The sequence below is a fragment of the Dendrobium catenatum genome, unplaced genomic scaffold (assembly GCF_001605985.2).
Source record: "Dendrobium catenatum unplaced genomic scaffold, ASM160598v2 fragScaff_scaffold_455, whole genome shotgun sequence".
NCBI lineage: Eukaryota > Viridiplantae > Streptophyta > Magnoliopsida > Asparagales > Orchidaceae > Dendrobium > Dendrobium catenatum.
The window spans coordinates 912,645-927,709 of record NW_021318917.1 but is presented as its reverse complement, the minus strand read 5'-3'; the positions used below and the strand labels follow the sequence as shown (position 1 = coordinate 927,709).

At 33.1% G+C, this 15,065-nt stretch overlaps 1 protein-coding gene across 1 annotated transcript; it reads left to right on the top strand.

The window, feature by feature from the left end:
• The first annotated feature begins 9,040 nt into the window (after positions 1 to 9,040).
• Positions 9,041 to 9,904, top strand: LOC114579515. The gene has a single exon (XM_028694316.1). The coding sequence runs from the start codon at positions 9,041 to 9,043 to the stop codon at positions 9,902 to 9,904; it is 864 nt and encodes a 287-aa protein (XP_028550149.1).
• The last annotated feature ends 5,161 nt before the right edge of the window (positions 9,905 to 15,065 follow it).

The following is a 15,065-nucleotide window of genomic DNA, read 5'->3' as shown; positions in this document are numbered from 1 at the left end:
CACACAAAATATAAAACAAAAATGGAAAACCACTTACACAAACAAGCACATTAAATACAAAAATAGAAAACAAACAAAGACACATATCAAGTTTGTAAAAAAATTTAATTAAACATTAAGATCAATCACACCAAGCCTTATTCTTAATGTGCTAAAAGTAACAAAGGCTACTGATTTTTTAAAAATATATGCAAGTTGATTTTCAATAGAAACATTGTTCAATTCAATTTCTCCTTTGTTGGGAGAGTTGTTACTTAGCTTTGAATATTTTACATTCTTGCAACTTGTATGTTTTAATGCTTCCAAATATTATTATTTTCTCCTAACACATTTTAGAAGAGTTATTTTTGCTCTTGTGTATACTAACATTTCAGGAAAATCATACTCAAAATTATTAAAGATTTCAAATCAAGATCTGCTTATAATATTTTGTAACTTGGAGTATGTATTTTTCTTTTATTTGATTCTGAGAGAGTGTGATTGCAATTGAGTAACTTAGCACACACATTAGGAGAGAGCTTTAAAATTCATAATTTTATAATACTGATTGTACAGTATGAATCATGTTCATACGGGATGATCTGGTCAGTTATACTCCCCAAAGAGCAATGGAATGAACATAACGGGTGAAAATTTTTCTAAGTCCTAATCTTCCAGACAAACTAAACCATTCATCCCAGGATGATATCATCTGGACTTGTGCTTTGAACTATTAGTCCAGAAGATTTAACACATTCGTCCCAGGATAATGTCTTCTAGACTTGTGCTTTGAACTGTTCGTCCAGACGATTTAACACATTCATTCCAGGATGATGTCCTCTAGACTTATGCTCTAAAATTTCATCCAGATGATTTAACACATTCGTCCCAAGATGATGTCCTCTGGACTTGTGCTCTTGAACTATTTATCCAGACAAATTAACCTATTCATCCAAAGATGATGTCCTCTATTCTTTGAAATTATGGGCCATCCTACATTTTTGTTCCAATGAACCTTGAGAATAATTGTTCATATCGGACGAACCATGTTCGTACAGGATGATGATCAGGTACAAAGGTAGTTCGTACCAATGTACATTGAGTTCATACACAACAGTTTTTACACTGTTTGCATGTACAAAATGAGATCGTACGAGATGATTATAAATATACATATTTGAAAAATTACAGTTCATGGATAATTTTTCGTGTCTTTCTTATAAAAGTTTCACTTAAGACTGTCATGAAATCTTTTTTTCATTTGGTCTTCATGCATATCAAAGGGAAATTAAAGGAGAGAGTGAGAGAGAGTGCTTGAAGGAGAGTTTTTACTACTGGAGTGTGAAGAGTTCACTTGGTTACTCAAAGGTAAGGATCTCTATTTGTTATTTATTACTTCACTCTTTTATCTTGTCCTGCTAGATTTCTTGTGAGAAGATCTTTCAAGGAGATCCGGTTCTCTACTGACACTCGAGGAGTGTGAACAGCCAAAGTTTCTCTGCCTACAGTTGGAGGGTGTAAAAGAATGAAGGGTTCTCTGTCTTCACTTGGAGAGTGTGAAAGGATGAAGGGTTCTTTGCCTACGCTTGGAGAGTGTGAACAGCCGACGGTTCTCTGCCGACACTTAGAGGGTGTAAAAGGATGACGGTTCTCTACAGCATCGGATAGTGGAGGAAGAGAGTTTTTGTGAAGTCTTCTTCGCCTTACTGTGGGGGCGAAAGGAAAGACACTTGTGGTAATAGTGCAATACATGAAGAGGGAGACTTTAGGGAGTGGATGTAGGTCGTGTTTGACCGAACCACTATAAATATTATGACTTTTATTTTTTTCATCGCTTTTTTATTTTATTTCTTTTTTTCTTATTCTTATCTATGATTAAAAAATTATTTCTAAAAATTCAATAAATTTAAATTGGTTTAAGAGGAAATTTTAAATTACCAATTCACCCTTCCCCTCTTGGTTAGCCGTTGGGACATAAGCTTAGCTCTAACAACCTAATTAATAATTGATAAGTTTCAACAAGATTTTCAATTTGAAAACATGATTTGGATGTTTAGAATTTAAAAATATTTGTATTTTTAAAAATCTTATTCAACATTTAATAACCAAATATATAGACATCAGGCATCATTTCATAAGGGATCATGTATCCAACGGTGAAATTGAACTCAATCATGTTTCAACTAAAAATCAACTTGCAGACATTTTTACAAAACCACTAGCCTTAGATACTTTCAGTGCATTAATAATAAAACTTGGTGTGATTGATTTGAATGCTTAAATAAAGATTTTTGCAACAATGATATGTATTTTGTTAGTGTGTATTTTGGTTTTGTAATTTTTTGTATGTGTTTTTCAGTTTTTGTTCGTGTTTGATTTTATAATCTCTTGACCATTTGTTTTATATGTTTTCACATCAAAATTCATGTTTTTGAGCAATGATATGAAAATTTCTAAGTGTGACATTCGTCTGTACAAAAATATCTTCGTACGGGATGGATTCTATAACTTATTAATTGTTGAAGTTGAACAGTTTGTATGCAGTTTTTTTAGTTTTTTCATTAACGTTCGTCTGCACGATCCACAGATCGTCCGGACAATGTGTATGCATTCGTATGTACGCATGTAGATGGTTATACATATAAGATCATTTTTTATTTCTGATCGTACGTACGAACATTCAGTTCATACATACAAACATGTGGCATTTCTGTGTGAGAGACGTTTCAAACCGTCATAAAAATGATCTTAAATAATGGATCGTACAGGACGAGCACCTATTTGTCTGTACAATCATTTGGTCAAAAGTCTATACGAAAGGATGCCTTGCAACTTTTATGTTTACGAAAAGCCGTTTCTTTTTTGGACATATTCATTCATACATACAAAATTTTATTTCATACGTACGAACCCTATATCGTACATGACGAAATTTTTTTATTTGTACAAAAGTTTATTTTTTCTTTAAATTGAAAGTGTTTAGAACTCGAACTTCATTCACTTCAAAATCCTTTTCAATCTTCTATTCCCTTTAGTCTTTTCTATAGAGAGTTCAAGCAAGAGTGTTAGGCATGCTAAAGAATTGACTAGGGGTCATTCCTCTAGAAATCCAGGAGAAAACTTTCTGTCCAAAGAAAATGAATAGTCTTTTCCTAGGTTCGTATCTGCAAAAATCACTCCCTCTAGAGTCTTTCTCCAGGAACAACTTACTTTTAAAGTGATGGACCATTTTGCTTCTACCCAGTTTGCTCTTATTTTGACTCTAATCCACCTCTACAACAAGGAAATATTTCACTACTTCCTTACAAACATGTCTTTTAATTCTGACTAGAGTGTGATTAGATCTTATGTTTTCAAGAAGAGGGTTGAAATAACAAATGAGGACTTCGGGATATTTTTAAATTTAAGGACTCAAGGGATTAAATCCCATAATTTGACCTCTTCCTCCAACTATGACTGGACTACAATAAATCAAGTTATTAGAGGGATTAGAGGAGTAAGTCATATGCCTAAGGTGGCCTCTCTCAACCGAAATTCCCGAATCATTCAGCATATTCTTCATACTTCCATTATTCCTAAAGCTGGTGATCGAGTGAATATTACACCTCTTCTTTGTATCGTGACATATCTGATTATTACTAACCAACTTATAGATGAAGCTCAACTGATCATTGACTATAAGTATAAACTTTCAGAGATTGGCCATGTCTCTCACAAGAGAAAGAGGAATATAGCCTTAGGACATCTTGTGACCTACATTTTGGAAAAGAAGTATGAACTAGTTCATCCTGTTTAAAATTTAGAGAATCCTGTCTACTATAATGATGGATCATTCCGAGCTATCTTTAATAAAGATGCTAAATTTGAAAGTAGTGAGTCTGAGGAAGAAAGGAGAAGACATCCACCCACACATGCTAGTAGTCAAAATTTTTAGAATATGGTCCAGCGATTTGATCGTCTTGAGAGCCACTTTAATCAATGTTTTGATCAGATTGAAACTCATCTTTAGTATCAGGAGTATCAATATCAGCAGGATATGGGTTGGGTTAGAGCTCAAATTGAATCAGTCAACATGAATTTAGCTATGATTAATAGCTATTATAATATATTCAACCAAGCACCTCCTCCAGATCAGGGTCCCTCTTAGTGATGACTGTACTTCTTTTATGAATCTCTCTACCATATGTAATGTGAAGTGATTGTTGGTTTTTATGTTTTTTTATTTTATGTGATGTGATGTTCAGTAATTTTTTTTTTATTTTTATGTTTTATGTGTTATAAATATCTGTGTATTGATATCATTCATGCTCAATGTAATATCATTCACTATGATATTAATAAAAAATTTCCTGCCTTTTTTTTAGTGTTTTTGATCTCTTTTAGAATATGTATTATCCTTAAAATATTGATCTAATAAGTGCTATATTTTGAAATGCAATATAAAATTGAATTCATTAGAAAATTAAATGAGTGGTGTCCACACTTCCTTTTTCAAAAGATCTCTTAAGTAGGAAAGTGCTTAACCTCTCATACCAAGCTCTAGGTGTTTGTTTCAATCAATACAATGTTTTTTTTTTAAAAAAAAACATGATTTGGGTATTTTAAATTTTCAAACCTGGAGATTAATCAACATTAACATCCTTTTAAAAAGATTGTTTTCTAGTGAGAGAAAAAATGTTCATTTTTTCAAAAATTCAACTCTCGCAATTTCTGTTCTTCGTCAATGTCGGTGGATGGCCGTCGGCCTCCACCACCCGACGCTATTGATGGTGGTTGGAATTCAACAGTAACTGATCGGTGGGAAACAGCAACAGGTAATGGTCTAGTTCTTAAGAAGATGGAGATATCAAAGGTTGAATACCATCGTTCGTCTTCTTCAATGGATAAGTCAAAGAAAAATTTGGCAAAAAATGAATTGTCTTATCCAAAATTGAAACAACAAGGACCACTGGTGATAAAGGAGGTATCAGAGCCAACTCCTACATTAATCAAGTATGTTTAAGGCAAAGGTAAGGCATTATTGGATTCTATTGATATGGTTACTCCAAAGACTCTGAAATCCTCTGTAATGGCGTCGGACAACACGGCATCTACCTCGGGAATGAAAATTTTTGTTAACCGATTCAGGAATTCAAATGCAATCCCTGGACTTTGTCGTAGCGTGATAAATGAGAATTCTCGGAATTTGGTTACCAACAATTTACATTCAAGGCTGGAAATGAAGAAAGTATTGGAGGAAGGTAAAGTATTTGAGGAATTGCCTAAAAGCACGGTAAACTTGGCAAAGGTGAATCCATGGAGTAATAAACCATACATAAAATTGAATTTTATTGAAAATGATGTGGTATTATCCGAAGATGGGAAAGCAGTGAGGCTAATTGAGGAAATGGAAGAGATGAACTCTAAGAAACTATCTAAGTCATTGGTTATTAAAGTCTTTGGAAGAAATTTACCATCATACATGGTTTCTTGGGAGCTTAGAAGACAATGGAACCAATTTGGTCAATTCCACTTTACTACATTGGGTAAAGGATGGTTCTTATGCTCATTTTCATCAGAAGAAATGTCATAAGCAGTTCATTCAGGAATGGAGAAGTAGACACGGGAATTTTCAACTGAATCTAATAAGGGGCTTTCTTCTCCAATTTGGATTAGAATGCCCCACTTACCTTTGCAATGTTGGGATGAGAAAAATGTAGCATGTATAGCTTCAAGGATTGGAAAACCACTTATCTTGGATGGTAATATGTTTCATTGGGGAAGAAGAGAGTTTGCAAGAATTTGTGTAAGGATTAGTCTGGATCAACCCCTTCCATTAGGTGTTTGGGTGGATAGCATTTCTGGAAGATTCTTCCAACCGGTGGAATATGAGAAGATTTCTAATTTCTGCTTTGGTTGTGGGAAGATTGGGTACATGGAAAATGATTGTGAGCTGAAGAATAATAATACAAAAATTATGAAGGTTTCTGTTGATAGCAGTAGCAGAAATGATATGGGTAAAGATCAAGAGGTTTTGAAAGAACCTAATTATGGACCATGGATAATGGTCAATAATAAGAAGAGGAGAAATTACAAGCCGGGTAGAAAGATGATTAATTCTTTTTCTAACAGATATGTTAAGAAAGCTAGTAATCCTGTTAGTGTTGAACAGGAGGTACATGATATCTTGAAAAAGGACTTTGATAAAAGCTCTAAACAAAATATCCCAAGGACTCTAGATGAGATGGCTAATAAAATAGAAGAGGGATCTGTCGAGGAAGAAATTCCTGATAATATGGAACAAATCTTTGTTCCAGTGGATAATATTAATCTGAATGTCAGCAGTAGTAACTGCTATGATCGGGCTATCTTACAGAAGAATGGTACCAGCATTAATGGGAAGGGTTGCTTGCGAACTCAGATAAATCCTTTGGGATTACCTACGAACTCTAGTACTCCCTATCAATCAAGTGATCATATAACTACTGATTCAAATATGGGTGAAGAATTGATCCATAATTCTTTGAACAGAGAAGCGTTGGCAGCAGATAATTGTTCAATAGAGGATGTTCCTGTGGACAACAGGAATTTGTTCTCTTTACTTCTAACAGTTGATGAAGAAGGGAAGGCTGTTGACTAGGAGGATAGAGAAGAAGGAGAACTATTAGAAGAGGGAAGAATTGCTGTTAAAGAGGTGTCTCAAAATGCCTGGAAGAATAAAATGAAAAAAGAGAGCAAAGGTGAAGAAATTCAGAATTCAGTGTTTGATGTGAAATTGAAAAAATCTGTTCCTGCAGCACAAAAATAGAAGTTGTTGAAAGAACTCAAACACTTGGGGCCTTTGAGTAATACAACCAGATCAAAAAAAGATGAAGCAATTCTTAAAGGTAAATGTGGGGGCCCTACCCCACCTTTATCAAAATGACTTCTCTTGCATTTTGGAATTGTAGGGGGGCAAATAAGAGGGAAGCCTCCCTTTACTTAAATGATTTTGTTAAAAATTGGGATGTTTTTTTTGTTGGGGTGGTTGAAACCAAAATCTCTTCCTTTGAGAGGTATGAAGTGAACAAATGTTTAGGTGACGATTGGGATTATTTTCTTTTACCCTTGGTCGGTGCTTCTGGAGGTATCATGGTTTTTTGGAAAGTAAAAATTGCAAAGTTTTCTTTGATCAAAGCTTCTTCTCAATGTGTGATTGGGGAGTTAAGCCTCTTCAATAATAGTAAGTGGTTGGTTTCTACTATTTATGGTAATAAAAATGCAATTTTAAGAAGGAACCTGTGGGAAGATCTAGAGGAAAACATCAATAAGAATATCCCTATGGTAGTAGGAGGGGATTTCAATTGTATACTTTCTCAAGAAGAAAAGAGAGGTGGGAAGAAGTTCTCTTTTTCTGAAGGTCCCCAAGAAATGGCTGCATTTATGGCAAGAAATGACCTCAATGATGTGGGAATTATGGGTCCCAAATTTACATGGTGCAACCACAAAAGTGGAAATGCTCGCATTCTTGAGGATTAGACAGGTGTCTTTTGAACTCCAAGGATCTAAACATGATACAAAATGCTATGGTAAGACATTTTCCAAGAATTGCTTCTGATCATTGTCCATTAATCCTTAGGATCATTCAGGAGAAGTTGTTACAAAACAAATTGTTTACATATGAAGACGTCTGGGCTACTTTTTTGGCTGCCAAAGGTATTGTCTTTAAAACTTGGAATAAACCGGTTAAAGGGAATGATATGGAAATTGTTAATGTAAAGTGTAAGAGGACCTTAAAGGCTCTTTATTACTGGAGTAGACAAAAGTTAAAGCATTTTAAAGAAAGCAATGACCAGTTGAAAAAGGAAATTGCTGACCTACAGTTAGAAGAAGCGAATGGGAATGGATTGGAAGCAGAGATGCATAATTTGCTTAGAGAAAAAATTCATGAACTCAACGTGAACTCGGCTCGGTTAAGCACCTGGTGGAGACAAAGAACAAAGCTTAAATGGATTCAGGAAAATGATACAAATTCAAAAATTTTCCATTCCTTTGCTAATGGTAGACGAATGGGAAACCTTATACACCAGTTGAAAAATTATAAAGGAACTTTAGTAGAGGACCACGTAGCAATTGAGGATATTCTTTTGAAATTCTTTAACAACAAATGGAGAAATAGAGATGACTATGTGAAGGGATGGTCGCCATTTTTGAATTCCTTATCGGCAGCTGATTGTAAAATATTAGAAGAAGCTTTCTCTTTTTCAGAATTTGCTGCAGTCATCAAAGAAAGTGGCTCTAACATTTCTCCTGGATTGGATGGCACTAATTATTATTTCTTCAAAAATTATTGGTATATAACTGGTAATGATGTTTGGAAAGCAATCCAGCAATTTTTCATTACTGAACGTATTTATTCTAGCTGGAAACAGACACTGGTTACCCTCATCCCAAAGGTACCGAATCCAACTTCTCCATCTGGTTTTCGGCCAATTAGCATGTGTGGTACATTATATAAGATTATAGCCAAAATGATCTTAAATAGAATTATGAAGGTGATTGGTAAACTTATCTCGGAGGAGCAAATGGCATTTTTAAAAGGTAGTTCCTTGTCTAACCACATTCTTTTAGCTCAAGAATTGTTTAATAAGCTAAAGATTTCAAAATCTAAAGAAGGTTGGGTGGCTATTAAGCTTGACATGGAACAAGCTTATGATAGTATGGCTTGGAACACCTTGAGACTTATTTTGAAAAAAATGGGATTTCCATCAAAATTTTAAATCTTATTATGGAATGTGTTGAATTTCCTGAATTCTTTTTGTTGATTAATAGAAAGATCTCCAAAGGGATTAAATCTTATAGTGGATTTAGACAAGGTTGTCCACTATCCCCTTATTTGTTTATCCTTTGCTCTCAATTGTTAAATCTTATAGTGGATTTAGACAAGGTTGTCCACTATCCCCTTATAGTGAATTTAGACAAGGTTGTCCACTATCCCCTTCCCAATCAAAAGATAGCATTGAACTGAAGAGAAAATTCTTGGGAAAAAGCATTACTTCCTTGGCTTCATCTTATAAGTCTGAAGATAACAGAACTGTTGATTATGGAGTATGGCTTAAAAAAATTGAAGCTCAATCCTAGAATTGAATGTTTTTGGTGGCGACTTCTCAATGAGGCAATTCCAACCAATGGTTTCATAATGAACCGAAGATTACTGGGACATAATTTATATCCAAGAGGCTGTGCGGAACAAGAAAATACTGAACATGTCATGGTTCAATGTCATAAACTGCAGCAACCCATTGGAATTCTCAGAAAATGGGGCTTTGCATGCCTGATGTTTTGCTCTGCAAATGATGGTAAGTATCATTTGGATAGATTATCTGAGTATAATAGATCACTGGCAAATTTATATTGCTCTCTAGTTTATTTTTCATGGAAGAGTAGGAATTCAATCAAGCATGGAAAGAATGAATGGAGTTTGAACTTCATTGCCGGCAATGCTATTAGTTATGCATCAATTGCTTCTTACAATCTATTTATGGATCACTGGGATGCTAACCAGCCATCAATGCTAAATTCTTTTTGGCATCCCGCTCCCCTAGAATGGATTAAGGTAAATCTTGATGCAGCATTAACTACTAACAACAACGGAGGTATATGTGGAGTTTTCAGAGACTCTAAAGGAAAATTCTTACTTGCTTTTGGAATCAAATGCATGCATTGGGATAGTGGCACTATGGAGCTTATGGCCATTCGTTCATTGAAGAAATTCATCTGTAATTGGATGTTGGATGCAAAGGGTCTAATAATAGAAGCTGATAATTTCAACATTATCAAACTTCTACAAAAATCAATGAATAAAGAATCTCGGTTTCTTCACAAAGAGGAGATTGAAGACCTATCATTTTTTGTTGGATTTGGTAACATCTATTTCACTTTGTTAATAGAAACTGTAATAAGTTAGCACACAATTGTGCTAACTTTACATTACTTGAAGATTTTCTTTGGGAAGATCTTAGTAATAATAAGGTTCCTCCTTTTTTTTAATGTTCTAAAGGAGGAATGTGATAGGTTCTCTATCACATAATAGCTTGAAATTGTTTTCTTTTTCCTCTTTAATGCAATTTAGCATTCCCTTCAAAAAAAAACATTAACATCCTTTTGAATCACCACATTCAAAATGATACTTTTAACATCCATTTGAAATAATTTGAATCCTCTAAAATAAGCAAAGGATAACAAAACTCTAATTGCTTCAAGTCTCACTACATGGGCAAAAGTCTCCTCAAAATAAATCTCTTTAATCTGATTATATCCCTTAGCCACTAATCTAGCCTTATTTCTAACGACAACTCCTAAGTCGTTCATTTTATTTTTGAATATCCACTTAGTTCCAACTACACTTTGATCTTTTGACCTTGCAATTAATTCTGAAACATCATTTCTCACAATTGATTTAATTCTTCTTGTATTGCCAAAATCCAAAATTCATCCGAAAGCACTTGATTTATATTTATGGGTTCTACTATTGAAATAAAGGTAGAATGATTGACTTATTTTTTTGGTCTGTGCCTAGTCCTAACACCCTTACTAGGTTCACCTAAAATCAAATTCTTAGGGTGGTTTTTAGAAAGTTTTAAATCTCGAGGCAACGGGTTTTCTTTCTCCATATTTTTTTCCAAAATAATCTTCTCAATTTTCTGGGAATTATTTTCTATTTCATCCTCTTCCAAATTTGACTCTTCTAAAATTCCATATTCATCAAATACAACATGTCTAGTCTCCTCAACTATCAAAGTTCTTTTGTTAAACACTCTATAAAATTTTTCAATACTAGGGTATCCAAGAAAAATTCTTTTATCGGATTTTGGATCAAATTCTCCTAAGGTAGATTTTTCATTATTATGTATGAACACCTTACATCCAAAAACATGAAAATGTGACAAATTAGGTGTTCTCTCCTTAAGAAGCTTATAGGATATTTTATTTAATTTTAATCTAATGTTCACCCTATTCAGAATATAACATGCAGTGCCAACCGCTTTAGCAAAAAAATATTTAAGAAGTGAATATTTTTCCAATATGGCTCGAACGGCTTTAATTAATATTATATTCTTCATTTCAACTATCCCATTCTGGTGAGTGGTTTTAGGTGTAAAAAAATTGTGATCAATCCCTTTTTTTTATAAAAATCCTCAAATTTTACATTTTTAAATTCACTATCGTGATCACTTTGAATCGTTAAAATCTCACACCCTAATTTTCTCTAATCCAAGTCAAAAAATCACTAAATTCCTTAAATGACTCACTCTTATGAAATAAAAATTTAATCCACGTGAATCATGAGAAATCATCTACAATCACAAATCCGTATACCTTCCCTTCTAGGCTAACAGTGCTAATTGGTCGAAAAAGATCCATATGAATAATCTCCAAAAATTTACTAGTTTTAAGATCCATATTAGATTGAAAAGTGGATTTCACCTATTTTCTTAATTGGCATGCATTGCAAAGGTGATCCTTAATAAAGTCTAGTTTTGGTATACCTCTAACTAAATCCTTTTGGGTAATTTTCCTAGGATTTTTCATGCTAGAGTGACTGAGTCTCTTATGCCATAATCATGAATGATCAGAAATAATTTTCAAACAAAAAGCATTAGGAACTGAAATACAATTCAAATCTAACATATAAATATTATTTACCCTTTTTCATACAAAATATCATTACCATTGAGCCTTAATATATAGCCAGTGGGAAAAAAATTTACATTGTACCCTTTATCATAGAGTTGACTTATACTTAATAAATTATGTTTTAAGCCTTCTACAAGTAGTACATTTGAATGAAAAAATTTTACAAGTTTCTGATCATACCTATACCAACCACTTTCCTAGTGGTGTTATCTCCCTACCTCTACTTCTATCTTCCAGCGATATAAATTATGTAGTGTCTCCAGTCATAAGCTTTGAGCAACTACTGTCTAGGTACCAAATGCTCTCATAAGGTCTTGTGTGAGAGCGTACCTGCAAAACTATCAAATGTTAGACTTGGGAACCCAAATAAGTTTGGGTTATTCTTTTGGCAAAATAAAAATAGATGTATGTATGATATGACTTAGTTTATGAATCTTTGGTTTTCACACTAAATGAGTTTTTCTATGTAAAGTACAAGTGTGTGCTATATCTCAAATCACCCCACAAGAAAAACATTTTACTCCAAGAAATGGTTTTCTTAATTTTCTATAAAAACTTTGATTCTTCCTGAGTTTTAAAAAATTTGTCTACAAAATAGGATTATTAAAATCTTCAAGTGTTGGTGGTATCTTATTTTTTTTCAAGAGCTTTTACTTTCAATTTAAGAAATGTGCTTAAATCTTTTTACACATTCTTACTATAATTCAAATATTGCTCTCTACTCTCTGATTCATCCTTAAATTCTTTTCCAATTGAGTATAGGATGATTTTAAAAGATCATTCTTTTTATTCAAGTCATCAAATTCATCAAGTAAACTTATATGGTTGTTATCTATCAATACGTGATCTTTTCTAAGAATTTCATGCTCATTTTACAATTCTAACATTTCAAGATTTAAACTAGCATGCATTATTTAAGCTTTCTATATACATCATAAATTCTTTCAAAAACTTTTAATAATTCATTATAAGTTAAGTCACATATCTCTTATTGATCTAATTGATCAAGATTGTCAATCATTACGAACAAATTGATGACTTCTTCCTCCTTTTCAATTTCTAATTAATCTGAAGCTAAATCTGCCCAAAAAACTCTCTAAAATCTCTTCTTGCCCTTCTTCACATTTGCTTTCTCCTCTACCTTCTTCTTGCTAGGAGTGGCTTTGAGATTGGGGCAATCCTATTTTATATGTCCAGGTTTTGTACAATCATAACAAATCACATCATTATAAACCTTAAAATTTTTATTATACTTACATATGTTCAACTACTAGCATCTCCTATGCTTCCTTTTAAGAAAGCTCTTGAGTCGTCAAAGTAATGTCGTCCTCATCCTCAGGTTGTGATTAATCACTCTTCGATTCCTCCACATTCAGTTCTATGTTCTTCTCCTTTTATTATTCTCATACATCAATCTTTCTTTGACTCACTCCTTACTCGTAAGCAATTAGTGATCCAAGAAGATTGTCAATAGAGTAAACATTTAAATCTTTAAACTCTATAATCACAATTATTTTAGCATCAAAAGCAGCAGGCAAATAATGAAGTATTTTATTCACTAATTTAGCATTTGTTAATTCCCTACCTAATGCATGAAAAGAAGTGACTATATGAGTGGATCTTGTATACATTTCAGAAATAAATTCATTTGGTTTCATACAAAACAATTTATAGTCATATAACAAGATGTTTAGTCTAGATTATTTTACTTCATTAGTCCCTTCATAAGTAATATAAAGTCTATCCTATATATCCTTTCCACTTTTGTAAGTAGAAACTCAAATGTAATCTTTTGACTTAAGTGCACAAAAAAAATGTTTAGGCATTTAGTATTTAAATATGCTAAGTCACGTTGCTATATAGTTCAGTTAGCAAAAGGTATTTCAACTCTAATATCATTAATCAATCTAGTTAGTTTTGTATACCCTTCTTAAACTAAAATCCACATACAAAAATCTAGTGACTAAAAAAATGTAGACATACGTGTTTTCCAAAAATCGAAAGAGATATTATCAAATAATGGAGGTTTAATGATCGAGTACCCTTTGAATGTAATTTGGTTTCCAAAAGTATCCATGATTATTTTTTAAAAAGTAGTTTAAGCTTATAGTTTTGAAACAAAGCTCTGATATCATTTGTTGAATCTTGATTAGGTTGTTAAACCTAAGCTAATGTCCCAAGGCTAATCAAGAGTGGGGTGAATTGGTAATTTTAAAAAGTTACTTTTGGATTTTAAAAAAAATGAAAACCTTTAAAGATTCGTAGCAAGTTAATTGTTAATATTTGAAAATAAAATTTTTAATGATAGAATAAAAATTTATCGTAAATAAAATACAAAAATTTAAATGATACAAAGATTTATAGTGGTTAGGTCTAACACGACCTACATCCACTCCCTGAAGACTCCCTCTTCAGGTATTGCACTATTACAAAAATTGTCTCTCCTTTTGCCACCACAACAAGACAGAGAAGCCTTTATAAAACTCTTTTCCACCAATCCTCGGAGCGATAGAGAATTGTCATCCTTTCACACTCTCCAAGTATAGGAAGAGAACCGTCATCCTTTCACAGTCTCCATGTGTTGGTAGAGAACCACCGACTGTTCACACTTTCCAAGTGTTAGCAGAGAACTGTCGTTCTTTCACACCCTTTAAGTGTCGGCAGAGAACCAAATCTATTTAAAAGATCATCTCACGAGAAATCTAGAAAGATAAGAGGAAGAGTGAAAAACATAAATCATATAGAGATCCTTATCTTTGAGTAACTTTGTAAACTATTCACACTCCACTAGCAAGAAATCTCTCTCAAACACTCTCTCACACTCTCTCATTCAATTTCCCTTGAAAAATCACAAAGACAAGACTTTTTACATCAATTTTTAGTAAATCTTTTATACAAAAATTATCCAGAAAACTAAATTTTACAAATTTTGAGCGTACACGATCATACAGTACGATTGGATTTTTTATGTATGAAAATTTCAAATATTGCTATGTATGACCCGGTTATGAATCAATATAAAATCATTTTGTACTCAATCATCATCCGGTACAAATCAAGTTCATCCGGGATGAACAATTAGAAAATTTTCTGTTGAGTCTAGTGAATAGGTTGTTAAACCTAAGTTAATGTCCCATGGCTATCAAGAGGAGGGATAAATTGGTAGTTAAAAATTATCCCTCTTTTAGACGAGTTGAACCGAAAATAAATTTTAATGAATTTTTATAAAACGTTTTTTGTTGCAAATCTATTTTCATGACCTTTGTTTTGATGATTGACAAACACTATTGATTCTCTTGGACTACTTGTTTCTTCTAACTTTTCAGGAATCAAAGATCGAACGAACAGACGAAGCTAGTTCAGGATTTTGTAGGTTTAGGGTTGAGTCAGTATATACTTTTGTTTGTTAATTCTTGAGTCTACTTGTAATG